The following is a 22,345-nucleotide window of genomic DNA, read 5'->3' on the forward strand; positions in this document are numbered from 1 at the left end:
AGTGATTATTTTTGCTACTTCTTGCTTCTCTGGATAGTCAATGACGAGCGGGACCGGATCGCGCACGGGGCCGGCGAACAGAGGCAGCGACCCGTGAGTTTTTGCGTCGCTCGTTTTCGTGCCAAGCGGTGAAACCCTAGATCTCACCGTGGGAAAATATCTGCCGCTAACTCCTTCCTTCTTCCAACCCACACCTCCTCTCTCCCCGCCTCCCCGCGCCTACCGCCGCCCGACCCTCGCCTCTGCTCCCGTGAGTCCGTTGATGGACGCTCGCCGCCGGCTCCTTCGTGGCGGGCTAAGCCATGGGGAACAACGTGGTGGCGGGTGGGACAAGGCGGCCGGAGGAGGGAATCCCGGCGGCGAGCGGACGGCACCGGATGTGATGGCCATGGTGGCGCGCCGCCTCTGGCACATCTCATCCTGTCGCGGAGATGCTCGTCGCGAGGCGGGAGGCAGCGCAGCCATGGGGAGGGAGAAGGCATGGTGTAGGGTTAAGAGCCAGGACAAGGAGGGACGAGAAGGGAAAGAGGAGGGCTCGAGGACGGGAAGGCGTCCGCCGTCTCCGCGTGAAGGAGGGACTCCGCTGCGGGAACAAGTCTGTCATCGGGCGGACTGATCTCCTTCACCGCTGCTTCATCTTCGACGCCCACATGTCCTCTCCGTGTGAGCAGCAGCGACCTGCGGCCGCCGATGCAGGTGAGGTTCCAAAGCTTCTCGCCGAGCCATGCCACCGCTGGCCCTCTCTCCTTGGGCCGGCCTAGATTAGATGGAGTGCCGAGGGAAACTTCTTTGGGAGATATATGCCCAAGTGAGCAGTGAGCCTAAATATGTTCCCCTCTCTCTCTCTCTCTCTCTCTCTCTCTACTCCACTTTCTTTCAGGTCCTCTAGGATTTTCTCCCCTCTTTATCCGTGTCCAACTCTCTTTGCCACTAAATCTAGATTCTGTGTGCTTTGGTTTGAACTGGAAATTATTTTTGGGTACAGATTCTGCAATGGTCGATGCAAGCCAATGATCTGCTCCGATGATTCAAGTTTTCCAAGCTTATTGCCGACCATTTTCTTCTGCTGGTAATATATTTGTCCTCCTCTTTAGTATCTGCGATGTGGCCGAGTGGCTGACCTTCAGTTCTTGAGAGTGTATGGCTGATTATGCCAAAGTTTCATTTGGCGAGAATCATTTGCTTTTCCTGGTCATAGTATAGTTAATGTGAAATCTGAACTCTATTATCCTTGTCATTTTGTAGTTTCTGTCAGGTGTGACCTCTGTTTTCTATTACTATTATTTTTTCTGGTAGGAAAGTGTGAGCTCTCTCAGCATATATTGTTTGATGTTGAATTGTTCATATACTCTTGCACCTATTTTTTGTACTCAAATATTTTAGAAAGCTTTATCATGACGCTAATATTGATTTTACCTTACTGACATGCAGAGGTTGGATGGAGCATCGAACATTTCTGTCTTGAGTCTTGAGGGTGGCCACAGGTATATTAGGATAATTTGAATGTGTTCTTCAGAGCATAGCTGACCTTGTTGCTGACGGGTACCTAAAGTATATGCTACTCACTTGCATAGCTGATTTCCCTTAGCTTGTTGTAGTGGTGTTTAAGCAACTATTAAGTAGTACCATATAGTTGTGTGTTACCAAAATGTGCCTAGCAAAATTCTTAAACACATCACAAGAAAAGGTACTATGCAGTTTCCTTGAGCTTGAGTAAATGCAAAATGTTCACTTTACGTTTGGTTCCAATGGTGTTATTTCAGTATTGCAGGTTTGTTCAAAGTAAACCACGAGTTCATGATGTACATGATTGGACCTGGTAAGATGTCAACCTTATTTCCGTCTCAAGCTTGGAATTTAACCATGTATTTCCATGTATAGTTGATTTTGCATTTATCTAATGGCCTAATGTTGATAAATAGAGCAAAGAATGGGAAGCAGTGGCGATGGCATTCTGAAAGTTCCCGCTTGAGCCGAGTAATATCGCCACCGTTCCACTGTTTATTGATGCCATTGATTATTGCCATATCAAAGGAGTCTTATCATAGAGGTCTGAAGGTCCGTTCTGAATAATGAAGCCCTGTAAATTGATTTGGCTTTTAGTCATATTTATACTAACACTTTATGAGTTTGCATGTATAATTCCATGTCAGATATAGCTGAAAAGCTTCCACAGAAGGATTCTTTAATTCACTAAAGATGTTGGCTCCTCCTCCTCGCCCACTGTATCAGTATAGGAAGCTCTTAGCCACTTCACTAGGATACATGCCAAATTAAGCTCCGGTATGGGTTTGCTCTCGATGTTCTCTAACCATCTTTTCAGTACCTTTGTTCATGGAAGTGAGATCAGAGAAACTGATCATGTGATTGGAATATAAGATCTCAGTTCGGTTTTTATGAAATTTGCAGCCTGCCCTTTTTTTCTGTTAGGCTTCATGGTGCTTCAGTTATAAGTATTAGAGTTAATTAACATTAGTGAAGTAATAACTTCATGTTATGGTTTCTTCAGTTTTTGTTTCTGTACAAGGAGGTAAAGTATTTCACGCAATGTCTAAAATTCCAGAGGTTTGCTTTGTCCCTGCTCTGCTTCCCGTATAAAGTGTTCATGCATTTGGGAGTTAAACTCACTGCTGCTAGAATGGTAGAATCACATGGATTTTGGGAGAGCCCTGCCTATCCAAACTTATCAATGAAATCAAAAAGTGGTAGAATTGCCCATCTATAAGTTATTGACTTGGATGTCCTGCTGATGTCTTTGAAATAAAAACACTATGAGCATGGGATAGTTTTTGGCCGAGGGTCACAATATAAACAAAAGTGTATATACATACCAAGAATGTAGGGCTCATCCAAGTTAAGAGGAATTGCTTTGATTTTATAAAGTTATCTAAATATATGTTTCCATATTAACATACAGGGTGTCAACCGTTAAGTTGTTAAGCTAATAGGGTGGTGAAGAAGCTAAATGTGTGGATTACCAATGAAAATTTTAATAATGTGGCTCTTTTACTTACCCATCAATGGTGGTCTTTTTCCCCTCTTAAGTTCTTCGCCGAGATAGCGATGTACATTAGCTTGGACTGTGGCGTTACCAGCAAAGATTAAGAACGCCTCTATAGCGGTACTAGAGATTTTGTTTGTTCATTGTCTATGCTGAATTGTGTGCGTTGGTGTTTAGGATTTTTTTTTCTTTTTCATCTTTTCCTATTAAAAGTTTTAATATCATGATTCATGCATATATAAAAGTACATTATTTTCCCGACAGATTAACTATTAAAATCCTAAGTTTATAGATGCCCGATTTTTACTATGTTGAGTATGTACGCCTACCACCAATTACCAAGGAGTTCGAGTATATATAGTTCATTTCAATGCATCTTGAGTGTGCAAATTTTTCAGAATGGTAACAAGGTAACTGCTCATTAGTATGGACATAAATATATTGCTTTAAATCCTACCAATTTGTATTTCATAGCAACGCTGTTTTCAAGCTTTACAAGTGCAAATCATATAACTGCAATTTAAACCTTGCAGGTCATAATATTCAGGCCTTTTGAAGTTTTTAGTTTGGATTGGCTGCATGCATTCTGAAGACTCAGGGAAACACGAAGGAGCACTGCCAAATGGATGATTTTTCTTGGGACTCTTGTGCGGTTCAAACAGCTCTAAAGATGGTACCTATTCAGTAAGGTATATCCACTTGCACCATATTAGTCAAATATAAAGAGAATATTGGATTGTGTGGTGCATATTTCAAAGAATTACTTCTATAAATGTTCCAAGAGTACCCGGCCAGGGAGATGGTCTCCAGGGGGCAGTCTTCGTTGGCCGTTCGATCCACTCTGAACTGCCCCACTTTCTACTCCAGCCGTTAGATTCAGTCATTTCTTTCTTCACTCGTTCAGCTTGTAAGTGAGTCCATGACATGTGGGGTTGAATACGTGTCTGGTCCAGCGGTCGGAGGCAGCCAAGCGCTATCGCGAGCGTCACCATCATTTTCCTGTACGGTGAAAACCTAGATCGGTGAAAACCACTTCCCCAATCCCCGCATCCTCTCATCCTCCCCAATCCCTGCATCCTCTCCTCCTCCCCAATCGGCCGCCCCCTCTTCCCTCGCCCTCCAATCGCTCGGCGGATGGGGTCCCCGGGAAGCTCGTCGTGAAGCAGCAGGAGGTTGAGGTCGAGCAAGCAGCGGCGGTGCTGGTCGCGCGGCGCGGACGCGTAGGAGGAGGCGCGCCTGGCCGAGGACGGGCGGGAGGAGGCGGCGCGACAGCGGGTGGCAGACGCGGTCCCCGGGAGCTTCTCGTGACGCAGCAGGAGGTTGAGGTCGAGGCAGCGATGGTGGTGCTGGCCGCGACGGACGCGAAGGAGGAGGCGCGCCTGGCTGAGGTCTGGCAGGAGAGGCGGCGCGGCGGCGGACGGGGTTCCCGGGGAGCTCCTCGCTATGCTGCAGGAGGCCAGGTGTGCCGCGGCGCAGCAGCGCAAGGAGGCCTCGCATGTCGTCGAGCTCGAGAGGCGGTTCAAGGTGCTCGACGGGCTCATCCAGAGGGCGTCTGGTCATTGATCTTTGGCTGCCTTCTCATGCAAGTGCTGCAGGAGCGCGTCCCGAAGGAGGCCGTCGGCACGAGCGGCGAGGTCATCGTCGTCTTCCTCTCTTTCTCTCAGATTTTCTTTCCCTCTCACGTATTTGGGTTTCTCCATTTTCAGCAGATGCGACCACATGTGGGGTAAAGCTACCAAGCAGGCGAGTAAAGGAGACAAGGGACTCCTCCACGGCTCGACCAGTGAGGCCTCCTTTTCCTCTCAATGCATTTTCCCTCTCTCAGATTCCTATTTCACTTTCTCTCCTCATATCAGGCGACGCTTGAGATGGCAGGAGGGAAAGCAGGTGTGGCAGGCAGAGGAGGGAAGACTCGACCACAGCCATAGTCAAAAAGGTACAGATTTTTCTTATTTACATGATGAACCCCTGCCCTGCGTCCATTCTACTTCTCCCCCCTTCAAGAAATTTCAGGAATTGCAGACATATTGGAGCCAGGCCACGCTCATGTGCTCTAGATCTGCATATATATTTGGATGTGTATTGACTATTTCTAAATTTTCTGGTGACATTCTCCATAAATGCATTTATTAAAACTGTTGATGTTGAAGATGGTTCACTGCTGTTTTTCAGCTTTGGCATGGATTTGAGCAAAAGAAGAGTCACAGGAATTTGGATCTTCTAACTTGCAGCTAGGTTTTCGGTGTACAGAAGATTCTTACCAATGGTGATAACAGGCAACATGTGAGTTCATATTTTCCGTGGCTGGTACAAGCAATAGCATCTTCCACACCGATATTTCCTCGTCTCTTGTACTCTGTTGTCTCCACACAATAATTTTGCTTGAATATATATCTCCTCTCTTCAGGCTGCAGGCGGGAAATACAGTGGAGGGTTGCTGCCGGAGCTTGGCGTGAGTTCTTGCGAGTTCTTGCGATGGCATGGTGAGGTGATTAATAGTATACATGCATTTTTTTTCTCTTTCACTAATCCTTTGTTGTTTTATAAGTGTGACATAATGCTTATTTCTACCTCTAGCAGGATATGTAATTACTGTCAAGAATGCTGCCATTTGCTGATTGCAACTAAATACATATGAAAGGCCCTTTTGTTTTAATTCTATTGATGCATCGCAAGTTGGTGAAACTGATTTGTCTAGCTGGATGCAAAATTGCGTTAGTTTATCCTGAAGCAATGCTATATGCTGCTACTGGGATGTAAAATATGGCTTGGCCTCCTCACATTTTATATGTCTGAAGTATATTGTTCTTAATTAGTTGTTCAGACTTTTTCAGTCGCAGACCGTGTGATTGGTAGCCTAGGGTCTATTCCCTATTCCCATGTCATTCTGATTCCTCTTTTATGTTCAAGTTTTTATCTGTAATTTGATATATCAGAGTTGTATTTTCTAGCATGACATGTTGTTCTATGGTTGTGTCTGCATTTAAGCCCCACTATAGCACTTCAATAGTCAGTTATGCCAGCCTGATTCTCCATTTCCTTTGCTTGATATATATGTTTAGCTCATGTAGCATCAGGCTGTGGGATTTATTTCAAATGTAAGCTCAATGAGATATCAAGATTTTTTAAAATAGCGGTACAGAAGTAAGATTACTAGCTAGGTGCTCTGCTTCTCGTTGTTTCTGCTAAAGAACAAAATTAGGGTATTTGTTTACAATGCTGAACTGTTTCAAATTAGTGAGCTTAGTCATGTTCTTACAGTTACAGGCTTCCCAATCGTTTAGATATATTACTTATATGTGTTTCTTTGTATTCAGATATACATTGACCCCAGTAATACTGAAATATTTTGGGTCAGTGGAATGCATGAATGCAAATTTTGGGATAAATGACAAGGTTCTTTTGGAGCTTCAGGAGCGAGCAACCAAATTGAAGACAAAGACCTTGATGAATCAAATTTCATCCGTAAGCTATAGTACTGTCCTTTTATGGTCAAGTCTGTTACAATAGAACTTGAGCATATCCATTCTCTGTTGCCAGCAGTGTGCACTTGGCCAGATGAGAATGATAGGACTGTATCATTCATACTTCTATGGAGCTTTTGATCTAATATAATGGCATACAGGCTTGGGAATGATATACAATTATGGTGGGTACTTGCTGTGGTCTTTTTCACGTTTCGTGTACCTGGTGAGATTTCTGATCCACTATCTATTTTTGCCCAGTATCTCTGATATCTTATATGCACATAGATATGTTAGCGATATAGAGACATAGTGTCTGCTGCTTTCTTATCTTACATGCTATTCTTGCGTTTAGATCTTTGTTCAATACATTATATGGTTTTGCTTACAATGTTTACACCTTATTGTGTTGCAAATTAATCAACCTACATTCATGATGTATGCACTGCCTTTTAGATTTGTGTAAAGTCCTTGCTTGATTTAGTCCAGACTCCATTTGCACCGTGCTTTGTGCTTGTTTTCTGCTTTCCTTGAATTACCTTTTATGTTTGACAAGCTGTCCTATGTCACACCGAACTTCCTGGGGGTTGTGTTGGTGTGGTGCCGCGGAGGAAGTTCTTTTGGAGTATCACCTTCTGTGGTTTTTTGGACGCTTACAACCAGGCCACTATGCAAGCGATCAGATTTTTGCAAGAAATGTATGGTTTCGTTTTTCGAGACTATAACTATGACTGTAAGATCGCGTACAGAGATTATACACGTTCTGCTTGTCGTTGCAGCATGTGCCTTGTTTTTATGTTCTTTGTCACCTTTTATCATGCATTCTGGGATCATTTGTTTCTTTCCTTACATTGGTGTATAGGTATCAGCTTTTATTATTTTTCTTGACCTGTATCGAGTTTTGTACTGTGTACTTCAGGAAATGTCTGTGAATACTTCACTTGAAACTGCCTGCATAATTTTTCTCAGATATGCATTGATTCATTTGCCTGAAAGTAACTTGTGTTATGTTGTGTTGGAAATTTCTTTGAGACCATATTATGTTTTGTAGTGTTGGAATACTAAATTAAAGTGGAACTGTCGGAACACGATATATACTTTGGGCTGCCGTGTTACGTTGTTTGAGAAGGTTCTTCAGTTGCCTTGGTGGCATTTTGTGATAGAATCCATTGTTGTTAGTGTACATAGAACTATTTACGATCCCGAGTGTTATCATAAAGATGCTTCTAATAATGTTTGTAGTTTCTGATTCACTTGTTTCCTGGGGCTTTTTCCCTATTGCAGCTTGTTACAGTTACATATGTTAATTAGGCTGTTTCAGTGGAAGCTACTCAAGCAATAGGGAATCTAGCCAAAGGTTTAAGAACTCATTTTCTGCAAACTCACGGAATCTGCATATAGCTTAAGTCAAAATGTCCTTTTTCCGAGACAATTTTGTTTTGTTGTTAATGATATCTTGTAGCTTATAGCTTAAGGTGTCTGATCTGATTTACACTAATACAGTGTTATGTGTTTTTGTAACTGGGATATTGTGCCCTTCACCTTAGCCACATGACTGGTTAGTGCTGCCAATTTTGAATGTGTCTATGTTATCGACTTGATGAATAGTCGCTGTTATGCACTACTGCTTCTTGTCTTGCTTGGGGTAGTTTGAAACTTGACCTTGGAACTATGCTGTAAGGGTTCGGGCATCTGAATGGGCGAGCAAAGAACTCTCAAGATAATATCCATTCAGCATTGCATGGAAAGAGTGGGAACAGAGAGGTATGGAGAGATATACTGCTTGGATTTATGAGGCTTCGATTTTCCAATTCTAAGCTCGCTTCTACATTACATGTATATTTATACATTTGGACTAGAAACGAGATTGGTTCTATAGTTGAAGCCACAACAGCTAATAAGGCACCAATGTTAGATTGTACCAGCATTCTCTTACCATATATAACTAAACAAAGAACCGGATGCAGGGAACCTTTGGCTTCAGTCTTTAGTAAAGTAAAAGGAGTTGAGTTGTCATCATATCTACCACACTCTTTTTATGCTAGAGGGAAACCTTGTTATTTTTTGTTACTCGACCTCTAACTTAATTAGTTACACTGAGATTTTGAATTGTGTTCATCTAGCTAGCAGTATTCATGGTTTTGTGACTCATGTTTTTTGGGTTGCGTTTGTCCAGGAGAATAAGTAAATTTGTTCAGGACATTTTACATGGCTCTTTGATCACATCTCCTTGTATTTTGGATCCTTCAGGTGACAGAAATAACTAAATTGGATCCCCAACACTTTGTGAAGATGGTGACATGCTGCAAGGAGTCTGATTCGTTCTCAAGAATGCTTGTCTTTGAGTACCAACGAAATGGGACTCGTAAGCAGATATTGTCTTCGGCACTGCAACCTTGTGTGTCTGCGGATGATACCATTTGACTGAAAACATATAAGCTCTGTTTGTTGATTTTTTAGTTTCAGACTGGGAAGGATGTGTCTGCTATCTTGGCTGTGGTTGGATGAAAATTGCGCTTAGCAACGCGCGCATTCTAAGACACATACACACGGAGCTGCAGCCTCTGTTTGCCGTTACTGCGTTGACGTCCAGGTCCATTCCAGTTCAGTCTCTTGGTTATAACATGGCATCTTTAGTGTGGTTGGTACCGAAATGTTCATGTGATGTAACAGCTGAAATGCGTTTTTTGTATCGCAGATAATCAACTTTGAGAGGTCTAGAGTTCTCGCCTCCCAACTGTTTGTCAGCTCTGATGTCATTGTCAAGAACGGGCCTCTCAACGGCATCGTGTACGTCCATGTCAACACATTCGTCCAGGTCAACACATTTGCCTCAGGGGTTATCCTGATGGAGCTGAGAAGCGGCCGAGCCTCACTCTCCAAAGATACAGAAGATGTGGTGGACTGCGTAAAGTATATTCATAGCTCATGGTTATAGTGTTTGGGGCCTGCTTGATTATGCACTGTTCGCCTTTTGTTAAACTTCTTTACTCAACTTTTGGCCTTTCTGAAGTTTTATTTAAAGATACTGTGTTTAGAATGCACCCTGCTATAATTTGTGCTTAATATCTCCATGAGTTCTATTCCATTTTCTATTGAATTAACAAAATCACTCAGTTATATTGTAATAGATTGTAATTTGCAGCTATGAGATGTTAGATTTTGACAAATCAGTTAGGTTCTATGTTGTCAAGGATTTGATTTTATCAGCTTTATGAAATGCATAAGATTCATACACCAGGTTTTTTTCCTTCTTATTTATGTACATTATGGGCTGGTGTTTCACATACAGCTGAATTTATTGTTTACTTTGCTTTGTTAGCATTTTTATTTTTATTAGCAGATTAGGCACGTAGGATACCTTGCAAAGCTTGCATCAGTACTTTTGTTGTGCTTCACAACGCAAACAATTTTGCACATAACTCTACAAAAGCACGATGGTGATAATGATTTTCCTTTTAGGTGTCCATGGTAGCAAAGCATGCCCCAGTTTAAAGGACCTTTCATTTCCATCATGGGAACCAGTTAAATTAACCGTGTTCAACTCTACGCGACTACTAAATTATTGGTGTGTTTCTTCGCTTGTACTTATAGTATATCTTCCTACCTCAAAAGTGTTGCTCTAAAATTAGTATGGTACGGAGTAATAATTATCTGACCTTGGTAGATTATATATTTCAAACGGATTTTCTAATAAACTGATTAATCTTAAAAGATATGGTCAATCCCTGGCGATGGCGGTCAATCTGTTTGAAAGTGTGCGGGACACGCCGTCGATGCCATGGCCTCCGTTTGAAAGTGAGGAAACTTGAACTAAGCAAACATCGGCTCTATAAGGTATAGAAGTAATTTATATTTTTTTTCACCGTCGGTTTAGAAGTTTTGCCATCCTCAGACATGTCGTTGCCTGCATGACGGTGTCGTCCTCCACAACGTCTCCCGGCACCTACCCTCGTGTCAAGCAGCTGCTTGAAGAGGACGATATGAAATACATTTCTTTAAAATTTCCTACTATTTCTCTAATTGTATTGTGTTAGGATTCTGAATTGACAAAATATTGTCTTAGGATTTTGAAATGTTTAATATGTTTTGTCCTCTATCAAGTGTTAGGTATGTCTTGGGGCGAGTAGTGGATGGCGTGGATGGTTGTGGCTGATGGCGTAGATGGCCACGACAGAGTACTTGGTTAACGGATTAGATGGGTGGATGGAATGGAGGGAGGTGTTAGAGGTCAAGGCGGAGGGGTAGAGAGATAGGTTAAGAGGAAGAGACTGGGCCCAAATCGCGATGGGGATGAGGGTATCAGCCGAGAATAGTGGTGGAAATTGTTTACGCGAACATTTGTAATAGTTTCTGGTTCCGTGGTATCGGTTAAGGGGCTCAAAATCTCAAACCAAGCCTTTTGTCTTTCTACTCAGACTAAGTAGAAACATTCTTCTTGCAATAGTTCTTTTATGATGCTACCTTTTTTTGGTACAATAACCATAATATGGGGGATCTTATACAAAAGCATAAAAGGTAAAATATTTTACAAAATCGTACTAAATTGTCATATCTTTTTGTAGCACCTCCTCGATGGGATGGTGTATCTGCGATATACTAAAGCGGTGAAATTCCGGACTAATTCTTAAGAACTTATAGTTTAAATTCTGACTTGATTTTGCCATTTTGCGCGATAGCGCAACAGGTCATCTAGTGTGGATAAGAGAGGAGATGGGCCATGGTCCATGGTGGACTAGCCCAACTAGGGATCCACCTAATGGGCCTCTTGCTTCATGGGCTTCTTCTTCGACCTTGTCCTTCATTTCTTGCCTTGTTCTTTGACTTGTTGAGAGGCTCTTATCTGTAGACTGGTGAAGAGCCAAGGTCTGTTGTTGTGAACAGCTGAATATCGTAGGATATTTCAGTGAGAAACGTCAGGTCGGGCCTAGTTGTAAAGGAATGCCCTTAGAAAATCTGTTCTTGCAAAATCAGGGGAGCACCCAGTCTTTTCTGCAAAAAATCAAGGTACTCCTAGTTGTACCCAGCCTGTCTAGGTTAAATAGTCTCTTACCTTATCAATGAATGAAATGTAATCTTTTTCGCGTTTTCGCACTCTTCTCCCCCCCCCCCCCCCCCCCCCCCCCGCCGCCCCTTCCCGCACACCGGCAAGAACTAAATCGCGTGATAACCACAGGCCCTCCTGAAGAGCGGACCACCCCTCGCTGCCTCGCGCCTTCCACCTCCTCGCCGACGAAGTCAACCACCCCCACCCCTAGTTCAATCCTTCTCTCGTCGAGCAGCGTTGCCCTCCTCCCCACCCTACTATGCCGTCAAGTGGAGATCCATCCATCCGAGCTCGTATTTGACATAGGTAACAAACCCTACCCTTAGGACCAATGTTTTTCTTCGTTTCCTGTCCGAATTATTATAGATTACAAATCTGGTGTTTATATTCCTTTTATCACGGATCTGGTTATGAATAATCCATCCGAGCTCGTATTTGACAGCTTGTTTAGGTATGAATAATCGCGTATTAAGACTGCTCGGGGCACCCTAGATATCGCAATTTTCAGTTTCCTGCTGATGTGGCATGTTCCTGGCCATACACATACATGTGCTTTGGGCGGGCTTTTCTAGGCCCTGAAAAGCTTTGCTATAGCCTTGAAAACTCGGTTTGACCAGCTCTGATAGCCTGATTTGACTTCCTTCTGTCCGCATGTGCTCTGGTTTGGCACCGGATACGTCCGATTGCCCCCTTTTCAGCCGACCTGCAGCTCAAGTCCTTTGCCACCAATTGTACACTTTCAACTTTTCCCTCCCAGGGACCACCAAGCCTTGTCTTTCCTCCGAGTGTCAACCAGTGCTTCTCTCTCCAGTCGATAGAGGCTGCAATTCCTCTTTTGTGTAAGGCTTGAAACTTCAAAGTTGCACACCCTTGCCTAAAATAGTACACGAGTTTAGCTTTTTTTTTTAAAAAAAAATAATATCAGTTTAAGAAGGTTAGGGTCAGGCTAATAATATTTCGATGGAGTAATCTAAATTTTTTTCCATAAAGATGAGGCTAACTTCAAATAGTTGTATGATCTGCTCCCTACAACTTACTGAATCATATAATCGATATTCATGACGCCATCTTAGTGTAATCAACAAAGAGAACATCGATATTTTAACAACATGACAAAAGGGCAGGCTAATGAACCTACCAAAACAATGAGAATGCCTCCTTGCTGTTTTCTGATGCACTAATTTGTGCATGAAAATAGAAATTCAGCTACCTAGTTTCTAAAAACAAATCGAATAATGCAAAATTCTACTGAAGTGCTTGCCACTCGCAATGGTATGCAATACTTTAGGATGATTATGCAGTCCATAAGTTATAGCATATTGAGCAAAGATTTTATAAAATGAAAGAAGGGAAGCATACAATCGAAACATGAGTGTATTACGCCCTCCGTCCCTAAAAAAGCTGCTCAACTTTGTCAGGATGGAGGGAGTATGTGATTAATAATCCTGCTCAAGTGTTAAGATGACCACCAAACCAGCAGCGTGTGCATCATAGAAATTCAACTAGACTACTCCTATTCCTGGGCATTGTTCACATCATTAAAGGAAACATATTGGTACAACACAGGTATTAAAGGAAACTTGTGCTTGTATCTAGAAAAAGTTAAGTGGCTTTTTTTAGGACGGAGAGAGTATGATTTAATAATCCTGTTCGAGTGTTAAGATGACCACCAAACCAGCAGCGTGTCATCATAGAATTCAACTAGAGTACTCCTATTTCTGGGCATCGTTCACATCATTAAAGGAAACATATTGGTACAACACAGGTATTAAAGAAAACGTGTGCTCGATTATTACCGGACATTCAAAAGATGGTAAGAACAAATTCTGCACATTCTAGACTGAGCATGCATGCGACAAGTTAATGATAGGAGAGATGAACTGTACCTTCAAGTCTCGATGCCAGCAGCCATGAGAAGGAGCCTGACGAGGACCGCAAAGTCACGTTGTGGTCGAGCTTGGCCTTTGGGAAATGATATGACCCAAAGCCGTCATCGGGCATCTCCAGCGGGGCGACACATTTCAGCGTCCGAAAATGTCCGCGCGCGTCTGTTTGCTTGGCCGAAATGGTCAAAATCGATCGCGCGTCCGTTTGCGTCGGGTGGCTCCAGCGGCATGACGCATTATTTCGAGAACTATTTTTTTTATAACATGAAAACATAATTTACATAATTTAACACATGAAAATAAACCCTAAACGCCTGCGCCTACTGCTTCTCCTCGTCGCTGTCGAGCACGATGAGCTCCGGTACCGTCCACGGCCAGTTGGGAACCGGCGGAACGTATGCCCGGCGCGCCGGCGGTGCTGGAGGTGGAGGCGCCTAGTGCTGTGGCTGTGGCAGAGGCGGAGGCGCCCAGTGCTGTGGCGGCGGTGGAGGCGCCCAAGGATGTGGCGGCAGAGGAGGAGCCCAGGGGTTGTACGGCGGCGGTTGTGGCGCGGCCGAGTCCTGTAGTGCCAGTCGTAGGGCTTCATCCTCCGATAGGCCCGACGGCATGAAGCCGGTGGCGTACCGGGGCAGCGGCGGCTGCACAGATCGGTCGTTCTCGGAGACGAGGAGGCCGAGCTTCGCCATCTCGTCGTCCGTCATGTTGTCCGGGAACTCGAACTCGCGGCCCTCCGCCATGGCCAGCTGCCAATCCTGGAAGACGACCGTGACGTAGTCGTCGCTGTCGTCCTTGACCTCTTCGTTGTGGTACGCCAGTGCCTCGATGTAGTCATCGTCGTCAACGTATTCGTCGAAGTCGTCGTCGTACTGCGCAGGCGTCGGCGCCTGGTGCGCATGCGTCCGCGCCTGCTGTCTTCAAGAACGAGGCGGCGGTGGACGGTCGAAGAGAAAGTCCTTGTCGCCCATGAAGCCCGCCCTCCTCCGATCCCTCTCGGACACGAGATACGTGCGCCAGCTATCGGAGTCGATGGCATACGCCGGATCGGTGCGGAGGTCCGGCGGCAGGTACCGCCTCCTTCGCCGGATCTCGGTGCTCCTCTCTGGTTCGCGGCGCGCAGGCACCGGAGGGATGGGCACCCGCCGGTAGCACCCGCTAGCCGCCAGGCATGTGCACGTCCCTCCAGGCGTCGCACGGCGTCCAGTTCGCGTGCATCAGCCTCCCCACGCTGACAGGAAGCAGCACCCTGCCCGGCCGCTCCTTCTTGGTGTCGCTGCCGGATGCCTCGAAGTCGTTCTTCTTCTTCCCCATGGTGCTGCGGCGGGAGTGGAGGTGTAGGCGAGGGCAAGAACTGTGCCGGTGGACTTTTAACGCCGGCCGCGCGCGGGATACGATGCCATTGAAGGCGGCGCAGAAGACTAGCCGCCGCCTGCCAGTGCGCGCGCAGAACAGGCAGCCGCGACATTGAAGGCGAAGGCTGCGACGCAGACAGACGCGGAAGCGCTGACCGCGGAAGCACTGGCCGCGGAAGCGATGCCCTTGATACAAGATCGCTGCCAGGTGGGCCCGTGGGGGAAGCGAGGGGACGCTTGGTGCGACCGCACAGCATCCACGGAGACGCAAACGTGCCGCATATTTGCGCCGCGTTTGCATCGCCGCGGACGCCCCGGACACGATGCATCGCCCCGCTGAAGCTGGATGCAGACGCATTTCCGGTCGGCGCGGACGCAAACGGTCGCACAACGTCCGTTTGCGTCGCCCCGCTGGAGATGCCCTGAGCCTCCTGATCCCAGAAGCTCCTGCCGGCGAACCATCCGCCACATGTGTGTCAACCACTCTTCTTTCTTGTGCACACTTAAAACTGTGCTCTGCCTCTTGGTTGTCGGTTATCCCTGGGTCAGCTGGCTGGCCAGTGTACCAAACAAGCATCTCCACTCCACCAGTCCATTGGTTCATGATAATGGTCTGGCTTGGTAAATTTAACAGCACCTGTACAAAACGTGAAAAATAGCTCCAAATAAGGCATAACACTCTTCAGGTTTCACATGACAAAAATATTACCAAAAAGGATGTAATCTCCCGTTATATCCTGCAGTGACCTCCAACAGAGAGAATCACTCTGCAGACAAATGCTAAATAATTTTAAGACATATACAATGGTGCCAAATGCAGCAATAATTAACTTATGTTGTCAGGTTCTAATGGCTCCGATACCAAGTGTTATGTGGCTACTAGGGTTTGGGAGGGCGAGAGGGCCGGCCGGGGGCCTTGCCCACGGCCGGTGGCAAGAGGGAAGGGATTTCCTTCTTAATTCTTGCTTGACTAGATTGATACATCTCCTCTCCATATATAGAGAGGTTTACTTGACTCCCAAGCAAGGCTTACTTGACCCCTAAGCAAACCATAAGACTAACGGACCCAGGCCCATGACGTACTCTAACACACACCATCTTTCAAACTTCGATTGACAAATATATTGCCGTACTAAGACAAGAAATAAATGCATCACCAATTCACCATTGCTGAGAGAGCTAAATGAGCCTCTGCCTAGTTAATATGTGCACTAGATTTGCTTTTGCCTTCGAACAGATTTCTTCCTAGAAGGAAAGGAAATGCTAGCAATGTGAATATTGATTTCTCCAAAATGTTCTGACTGAGACAAAACGTAACAATTTGGCAATTCACATTGGTATGCATATATTCAAAAAACAATTATATGGTTCTACAGTATCCTCCCGCTCCTCAATATTAAGGCCGCCGCTGAGCATTGCAACCAGATCTGGATGCTGGGCTCCCAGACCGATGTCACGGAGGGAGAGGGTCCGATTCGGAGGAGACGCCGCGCTCGTACTGCAACGCGCTTTCCGGTGGTCGAGTGGTGGCGTTGGCCGTCATGCTGGAGTCCTCCCGTTCCTGGCCAGAGGTGAGGTCGGAGATCTACCGCGACGACAGGCCAACGACCATTGACGAGCTTGATGACTCGGAGGATCCACACGAGGACGAGGTTGACGCGCCATGGGAGGAGCCTGCGCATGTCACGCGCAAGCGAGCTAGGGGCCATCGCGGCGGCAAGAAGGATGCAGCGAAGGTGACGCGCCCTTGGCGAAGCCGGGGCCTATGTAGGGTTCCAAGGCCCGTGCTTGCTCTACACCCAGCCGGGGCACCGCGTCGCCGGTTGCACGATGATGCCAATGTGCCTCCTCTGTGGGGACGTGGGCCACATGGCGAGGGAGTGCACCCTGCCCCGACCGCCCAGGCCGTGCTCGCCCGCCAATGATGGTGACGAGCCCGCATGGAAGAGGACGAACAACGACGGCCATGCCCAACGGGAGGAGGTGGGCGCCGGTGGGCCGCCAGGATGGACAGACACAACGCGCTAGGGAAAGGGAAGCTGCCCTTGCGCCGCCCGCAATGGCTGGTGTTGCGAGCCGCACACACGACGATGGACGGAGGGCTGCAGACCGTGCCGCGAGGCTACGTTGACCAAGGCGCTGGGACGTGCACCTAACGGACATTGTGCGTTCGGTGGCTCCTGTGCCATGCGCGCCTGCAGCCGGTGACCGCGTCGTTGCCCGTGTGCTTTCAATGGTTCGTCGAGCCATGGAGCTGGCGCACCCTCGCTGGGGAATGAATGCGCAGGTCGCGCTCCGCCCGGAACCCCGACCGACTGCGATGGGTGGTGAGCTTGCCTGGCCACCATGCACGTGCAGTGTGCATCCTTCCTCGCAGGTTGCGTTGTGCTCTTGGCGGTGATCGTCAGAGTTTTCAGGGCGGCGGCCACGGATGGGGTGGCATTTGGGCTGGAGGACGTACACAGCTTTGGCACCGGAGAGCTTCTTGGTGCACTACCACAAGCCGGAGGATTTCCACCTCTACTTCGCATCGACGGAAGACCGAGAGAAGGTTCTCAGGGATGAGGTGTTGTCCACGCCGTACTTTGATCTCCTGCTCCGGCCATGGTCACGGAGGACGCACGCCGCCTCCATCGGTCTCTACATGCATGCAGAGATAGGCATCGCAACCAACGCTTGGAGTTTGTCCACGGCGGAGGCGGTGATGGCTCCCTTTGCCTGGGCGGAAAGGCTGCACCTCTCACAAGGAGTCGTGCTGATATGGCTACCTTCCACATCTCGGCATGCTGCCTTTACTTGGCCGCGATCCTGCGGCATGTGTACCTCCACACATCGAGCCGGACGAGCCTCCTTCGGCGGTAGACATGGCGGCGCCGACGTAGTCAGTGGTGTCGCCGCACATCAACACGCTGGTATATCCGCTCCTTGTGCACGTCGTTAGGAGGATGGACTTCAGACGCTCCATGCCGCGCACCGCCGACGGCTCCGATGGTCGTGGCGGTGAGACGTCAATACCCCTACACGCTGGGGCGCAGGACGTTCTCCCTAGCGCTAGTGGTGGCGGCGCAGCAAGGGCCATTTGGGTGGAAGCAGAGGTGGGGCCAACTGCAGGACACTGACGTCAGGGGTAGTGGTTGGCAACCGAGTCCCGCCGTGTCGCGACGGTCCAAAAAGAGGAAAAGTAAAAAAGAGAGGGGCTGCAAGGTCAGAGAGATAAGGCAGGTGGTCTGGCTGCCCCTTCTGGCGCCGACAACCAGTCAACATTCGCGCCGGTGTGGAGTTGGTGCCGCCACTAGCGGACAAGATTAGGGTAGGATCCATGGTGGTCCTTCCTGCCACCGGCCATGTGCCTTTGGCGTCCCAACAGTAGTGCTCACTTTCTTCTCTCTAGGACAAAACGCCCGGAGGTGGATCACTGGGCTCCTGGCCCACACGCGATGGGCCATTGGAAACACTGTTGGGTCCATTCTTGCCCGGCTTGGCGCTGGGCCTTAAGGCCTTCTCGGACTAGCTGTGCCCACGTACTGATAGAGGATGTTCTAGTGTTGGATCTGGCATCTGACGATACTCTAGAGCCTGACTCACCGGCGCTCTAGGGAAGGCTCACTGCCGCTGGCTCGGAATAAGAAGTGAATGAGGAGATCGTGATAGACACACCCCTGGCACGCGGTGGTCGCGAAACGGGCTTGTCTACCACGACGCCACGGGTGACATCGGCTGTGAGTCGGTTTCCTACATCACGGTTGGTGTTCAACCGCTCGCGGTATTCGGTCCTCGCACGGCCACCAGCCACCCCTACGAGACCACACACTCTCGGAGAGTTCCTCGCAGCAGCAAAGTCGCGCTCGGACGCTATGATGCAAACCCTATTGGCGTTAAACTTCCAACCACACTAGCTCGAGGATCGCGGGACAACCTGGAACATGGAGATGAAGATGGTGAGCAATCTCACGCTTAAGCTTGATCTAATCACAGGGGATGATGCACCATCAAAGGCGGTCTTGGAAGCCTACCACATGATGTTCGAGCTACCAATGACGGATGATATGACCGAGGCGATTGTAGAGTTGTACCGATGGTCGCTTGCTACGATCATAGGTTGTTCTCCACCATTAGCGGCGATGTCGGGTGGTCGCCTCATTGAGGCTTGACCTCGACGTCGTTCTATGGGTGTTAAAAATGTTCATCGTACGAACCAAAGATGATGGTGTGTAACATTCGAGGTCTCAATGAGCGGGCACGGCGTACAGGTGTTAGGTGTGGTCGGCATTGCGGGTATGTATATTGTATGCCTTCAGGAGACTAATCTATCGGCCGTAACTCTTGCTTTCGAAATGGAAATGCTAAGCGCGGATTTTGACTCTTACTTCTTGCTGGCGATCGATACGCGAGGTGGGGGTGACCGTGGCATAGGTTAGCAGGATGGTGCAACTCGATAGCGCCCATGTTGGTACTAACAGTGTCACAACGAAGCTGACATGGTCGCCTTCCTTGCTGAGCTCGACGACATCGGCGTGGCTCGCCCCCAGAGCATGTGCTCTATGCGAGGATTTCAACATGATCCACCGCGACGAAGACAAAAACAACGATAACCTAAGACGACGGATGATGGGCAAGTTTCGGCACTTCCTGAATGACTGCGAGCTTATGGATATTTACCTACACGGGAGATGATACACATGGTCGAACGAGCAGGAGACCCCCACCCTCGTCAAGCTCGAGAGGGTGTTCGTCACTATTCTGTGGGAAGAACTCAACAACTTCGCGCTGCCTGGCGACGGTTATGGTGGTCCTTGCCCCTTCTCCTTGACTATACCACGCAGTCCGCGGGTCGGAAGCGGTTTCAGTTTGAACGCTTTTGGCTAAAACTAGATGGTTTCAGCGAGATGGTGCAGTTTGCATAGGTTGAGATTGGCGGTGACCCGGTCCCCTTCCGGCGGCTCATTGCCAAGTTGAAACGGACGGCGCGCAACCTTATGAGCTGGAGTGACAAGAATATAGGGTGTGTTAAACTGCAGCCGGTGACAGCGCGGGAGGTGGTGCTGAGGCTAGACATCGCCATGGAATCACGACAGCTGTCTTCGGACGAGCTTCGACTCCGGGCTCACCTTAAGCACGCAAACTTGGGGCTTGCATCTCTCGAGCGCATTATGGCCCGTTAACGGGCCAAGATTGCATGGCTTAGACCTTAGAGAAGGCGATGCTAACACTGCCTCCTTCCACCATCACGTGGCCTACCGGCGCCAGAAGAACGTGATTCATAGCTACCAGGTTGATGGCGCGGTCATCTCCGACCATGCGACCATGACTGAAGCTTCTTTCGCCACTATGAGAACCTTCTCGGCACGATAGTGGACCACCAGTACTCGCTGGACCTTGATTTTCTAGGCACACTTAGAGGACCAGTCCGAGCTAGAGGCTGCTTTCATTGAGGATGAGATCTATCTAGTGGCCCGGCGTTTGCCTCATGGCAAGGCGCCGAGACCCGATGGGTTCACGACTAAGTTTTGGGGGACACTGAAGGGGGACTACATGGAAGCTTTCGATAAGTTGTTCACCATGTGTGGGCGCGGGTTCTAGGGCCTAAATCCTGCTGCCTAAGCGCCCGGACGCGGCGACACTGGTTGACTACCGGCCGATCAGCCTGATCCACATTTTTTCCTAGCTAGTGGTGAAGTCGTTGGCATCTCGCCTGGCCCCTTTGACGGAGTTGCTGGTGGATCGTAACCAATGCGCTTTCATTCGCAATTGTGCATTCATGAAAACTTTATGTTGGTGCAACAGATAGCTAGGTTCCTTCATCAAATGAAGGTGCCACGGGTGATGCTAAAGCTGGACGTAGCGCGGGCTTTCAACTCTATCTCGTTGGGGTTCCTCGTCGAGGTCCTCCGGAAGATGGGATTCGGGTCAAGGTTCTGCGAGCCGGTAGCCATCCTCTTGTCCACTGCGAGCTGGTAGCCATCCTCTTGTCCACTGCGAGTACTAGGGTGATGCTCAACGGCGAGCCAGGACCCCCCATGTTGAAGAGGTATTGGGCCTGGCTGTGTGACTTACCTACTTGGCCCATGTGGCCCATGTTAGAGAGTGTTCTGAAGATGCTTTATAAGGGACTCGTTCCCTTCATCCTGACCTAGCCGCCACAGCTCTTAGAGCATTCAGGTTAGACACTATCTCTTTGTACATCATGATATCAGAGCAAGTGGCGATGGAGGTGGCGATGGTGACTGCAGCAGTGGCCTAAGGTGGAGCTGGGAGGACTGCGCAGGTGGTGGTGCTGATTCAGGAGGTAGCGTGGGTTCTGGTGGTGCTGTGCTGAGAGGAAGTGGACTGGAGGAGTGTCTGCTGGTGCTGTGCATGATGGGGGACGAGCTCACAACAGCTCTTGAGAAGCTGGCCCAGCTTCTCGTGGCCAAGAATGCTGAGAGCACTTCTGCTGAGGGGGTGCTGCTCGTGTTTCACAAGCAGAGATGGTGCAGAAGGTGGAGCTCATGCCAAATGAGGTAAAGTTAGAAGGGATGAGCAACTACCTGAGTTGTTCAAGGAGAGCATTGCTCATTCTGAGGACAAAAGGCCTGGATGGGCATGTTCAGGGAAGTGCTGCTGAACCGGAAGATAAGGGGAATGCAGACTGGAAGAAATGGAGTGCGATAGACTCCTTGATTTTTGCTTGGCTGCTGAACTCTTTGACCCCCTCTATTGCTGCTTCAGCTGAGGGGCTTCCAAATGCTGCGGAGGTTTGGAGTACTTTGTCGAAAATGTACTCTGGAAAAGGAAATCTGATGCTGATGGCGCAGATTGAGGGTGCTGTGCATGATTTGCGTCAAGGTGAGAAGGACCTGATGGTGTATGTGGCTGAGTTGCAGCGTCTCTGGTCTGATTCGGATCACTGTGATCCCCTAGAGCTTCCTCATTCAGAGTGTGTGGTGACTGTTAAACAATATGTGGAACGCCGCCGTGTGATGAAGTTTCTAAAGGGGCTGAACTCCTGTTTTGAAAGGAGACGTGCTACCTTACTGCACCAGCCCAAGCTTCCTTCCCTTGATGAAGCTATCTCAGTCATGTCACAAGAGGAGGTTCGTCTAAAATCTGCTGGACGCAGCGAACAGTCTCTGCAATCTGCCTTTGCAATGACAACAAGGAATGAAACAAGAGACTACTTCATCAATAAGGGGAAGAGGAAGAGGATACAACTACAGAAGTGGCGGTTACAACCACAGAGGTGGCCGTGGCTGGGTTGCTGGTCCTTGGCATGGAGAAGGGGCTCATAGGGCAAATATGGCTGCATCAAGTGAAGGCAAACAACCTGTAACCAGAGAGCCTAGAGAGGGATCAGAAGCTACTACTTCAAGCTTTGGCAACTTCGCCAACTTTGTCGACACCAATAAAGGTAATACTGAAAATGCATCAGTAGCAGCACATTCAATTAATAGAGGCTGGGTATTAGACTCAGGGGCATCCAAACATGTTACTGGAAATCTGAAGGAATTTGAGTCCTATATTCAATATTCCCCTACACATCAGGAAACTATACACACAGCAGATGGCACATCACAACCTATTAGAGGAGTTGGGACAGTTAAATGTAATCTTGTTATTGA

The 22,345-nt window shown here is 47.9% G+C and overlaps 2 protein-coding genes across 21 annotated transcripts in view; both read left to right on the forward strand.

Annotated features, from left to right (window-relative positions):
- The window catches only part of LOC127296618 (uncharacterized), a 37,343-nt gene that overhangs the window by 4,525 nt on the left and 10,473 nt on the right, over positions 1–22,345 (forward strand). The gene's annotated exons all lie outside the window — the stretch shown is intronic.
- LOC127296643 (probable LRR receptor-like serine/threonine-protein kinase At1g63430) lies at positions 138–9,553 on the forward strand. 18 transcript variants are annotated; one of them, XM_071828030.1, is made up of 18 exons: positions 147–696; positions 986–1,069; positions 1,432–1,484; positions 1,764–1,819; positions 1,923–2,058; positions 2,154–2,283; positions 3,535–3,690; positions 3,784–4,635; positions 4,708–4,784; positions 4,858–4,937; positions 5,174–5,284; positions 5,409–5,484; positions 6,319–6,466; positions 6,545–6,691; positions 8,147–8,229; positions 8,716–8,830; positions 8,926–9,068; positions 9,164–9,553. In XM_071828030.1, exons 14-18 carry the CDS (start codon positions 6,616–6,618, stop codon positions 9,401–9,403), a joined length of 657 nt encoding a protein of 218 aa, XP_071684131.1. In that variant the 5' UTR covers positions 147–696; positions 986–1,069; positions 1,432–1,484; positions 1,764–1,819; positions 1,923–2,058; positions 2,154–2,283; positions 3,535–3,690; positions 3,784–4,635; positions 4,708–4,784; positions 4,858–4,937; positions 5,174–5,284; positions 5,409–5,484; positions 6,319–6,466; positions 6,545–6,615; the 3' UTR covers positions 9,404–9,553. The 18 variants fall into 18 exon arrangements, 17 of the variants coding, with proteins under 17 accessions (XP_071684134.1, XP_071684157.1, XP_071684158.1 ...); XM_071828035.1 differs by having other exon boundaries at positions 3,955–4,635; XM_071828033.1 differs by having other exon boundaries at positions 145–696; positions 3,535–4,635; positions 6,542–6,691.

This window comes from Lolium perenne, chromosome 1 (assembly GCF_019359855.2).
Source record: "Lolium perenne isolate Kyuss_39 chromosome 1, Kyuss_2.0, whole genome shotgun sequence".
Classification (NCBI taxonomy): Eukaryota; Viridiplantae; Streptophyta; class Magnoliopsida; order Poales; family Poaceae; genus Lolium; species Lolium perenne.

Coding starts and splice junctions, on each gene's coding strand:
- LOC127296643 (XM_071828033.1), top strand. CDS start 6,616: ATGGCATACAGGCTTGGGAATGATATACAATTATGGTGGGTACTTGCT. Junction 8,230..8,715: donor GAAAGAGTGGGAACAGAGAG/GTATGGAGAGAT, acceptor TGGATCCTTCAG/GTGACAGAAATAACTAAATT. Junction 9,069..9,163: donor TGACGTCCAGGTCCATTCCA/GTTCAGTCTCTT, acceptor TTTGTATCGCAG/ATAATCAACTTTGAGAGGTC.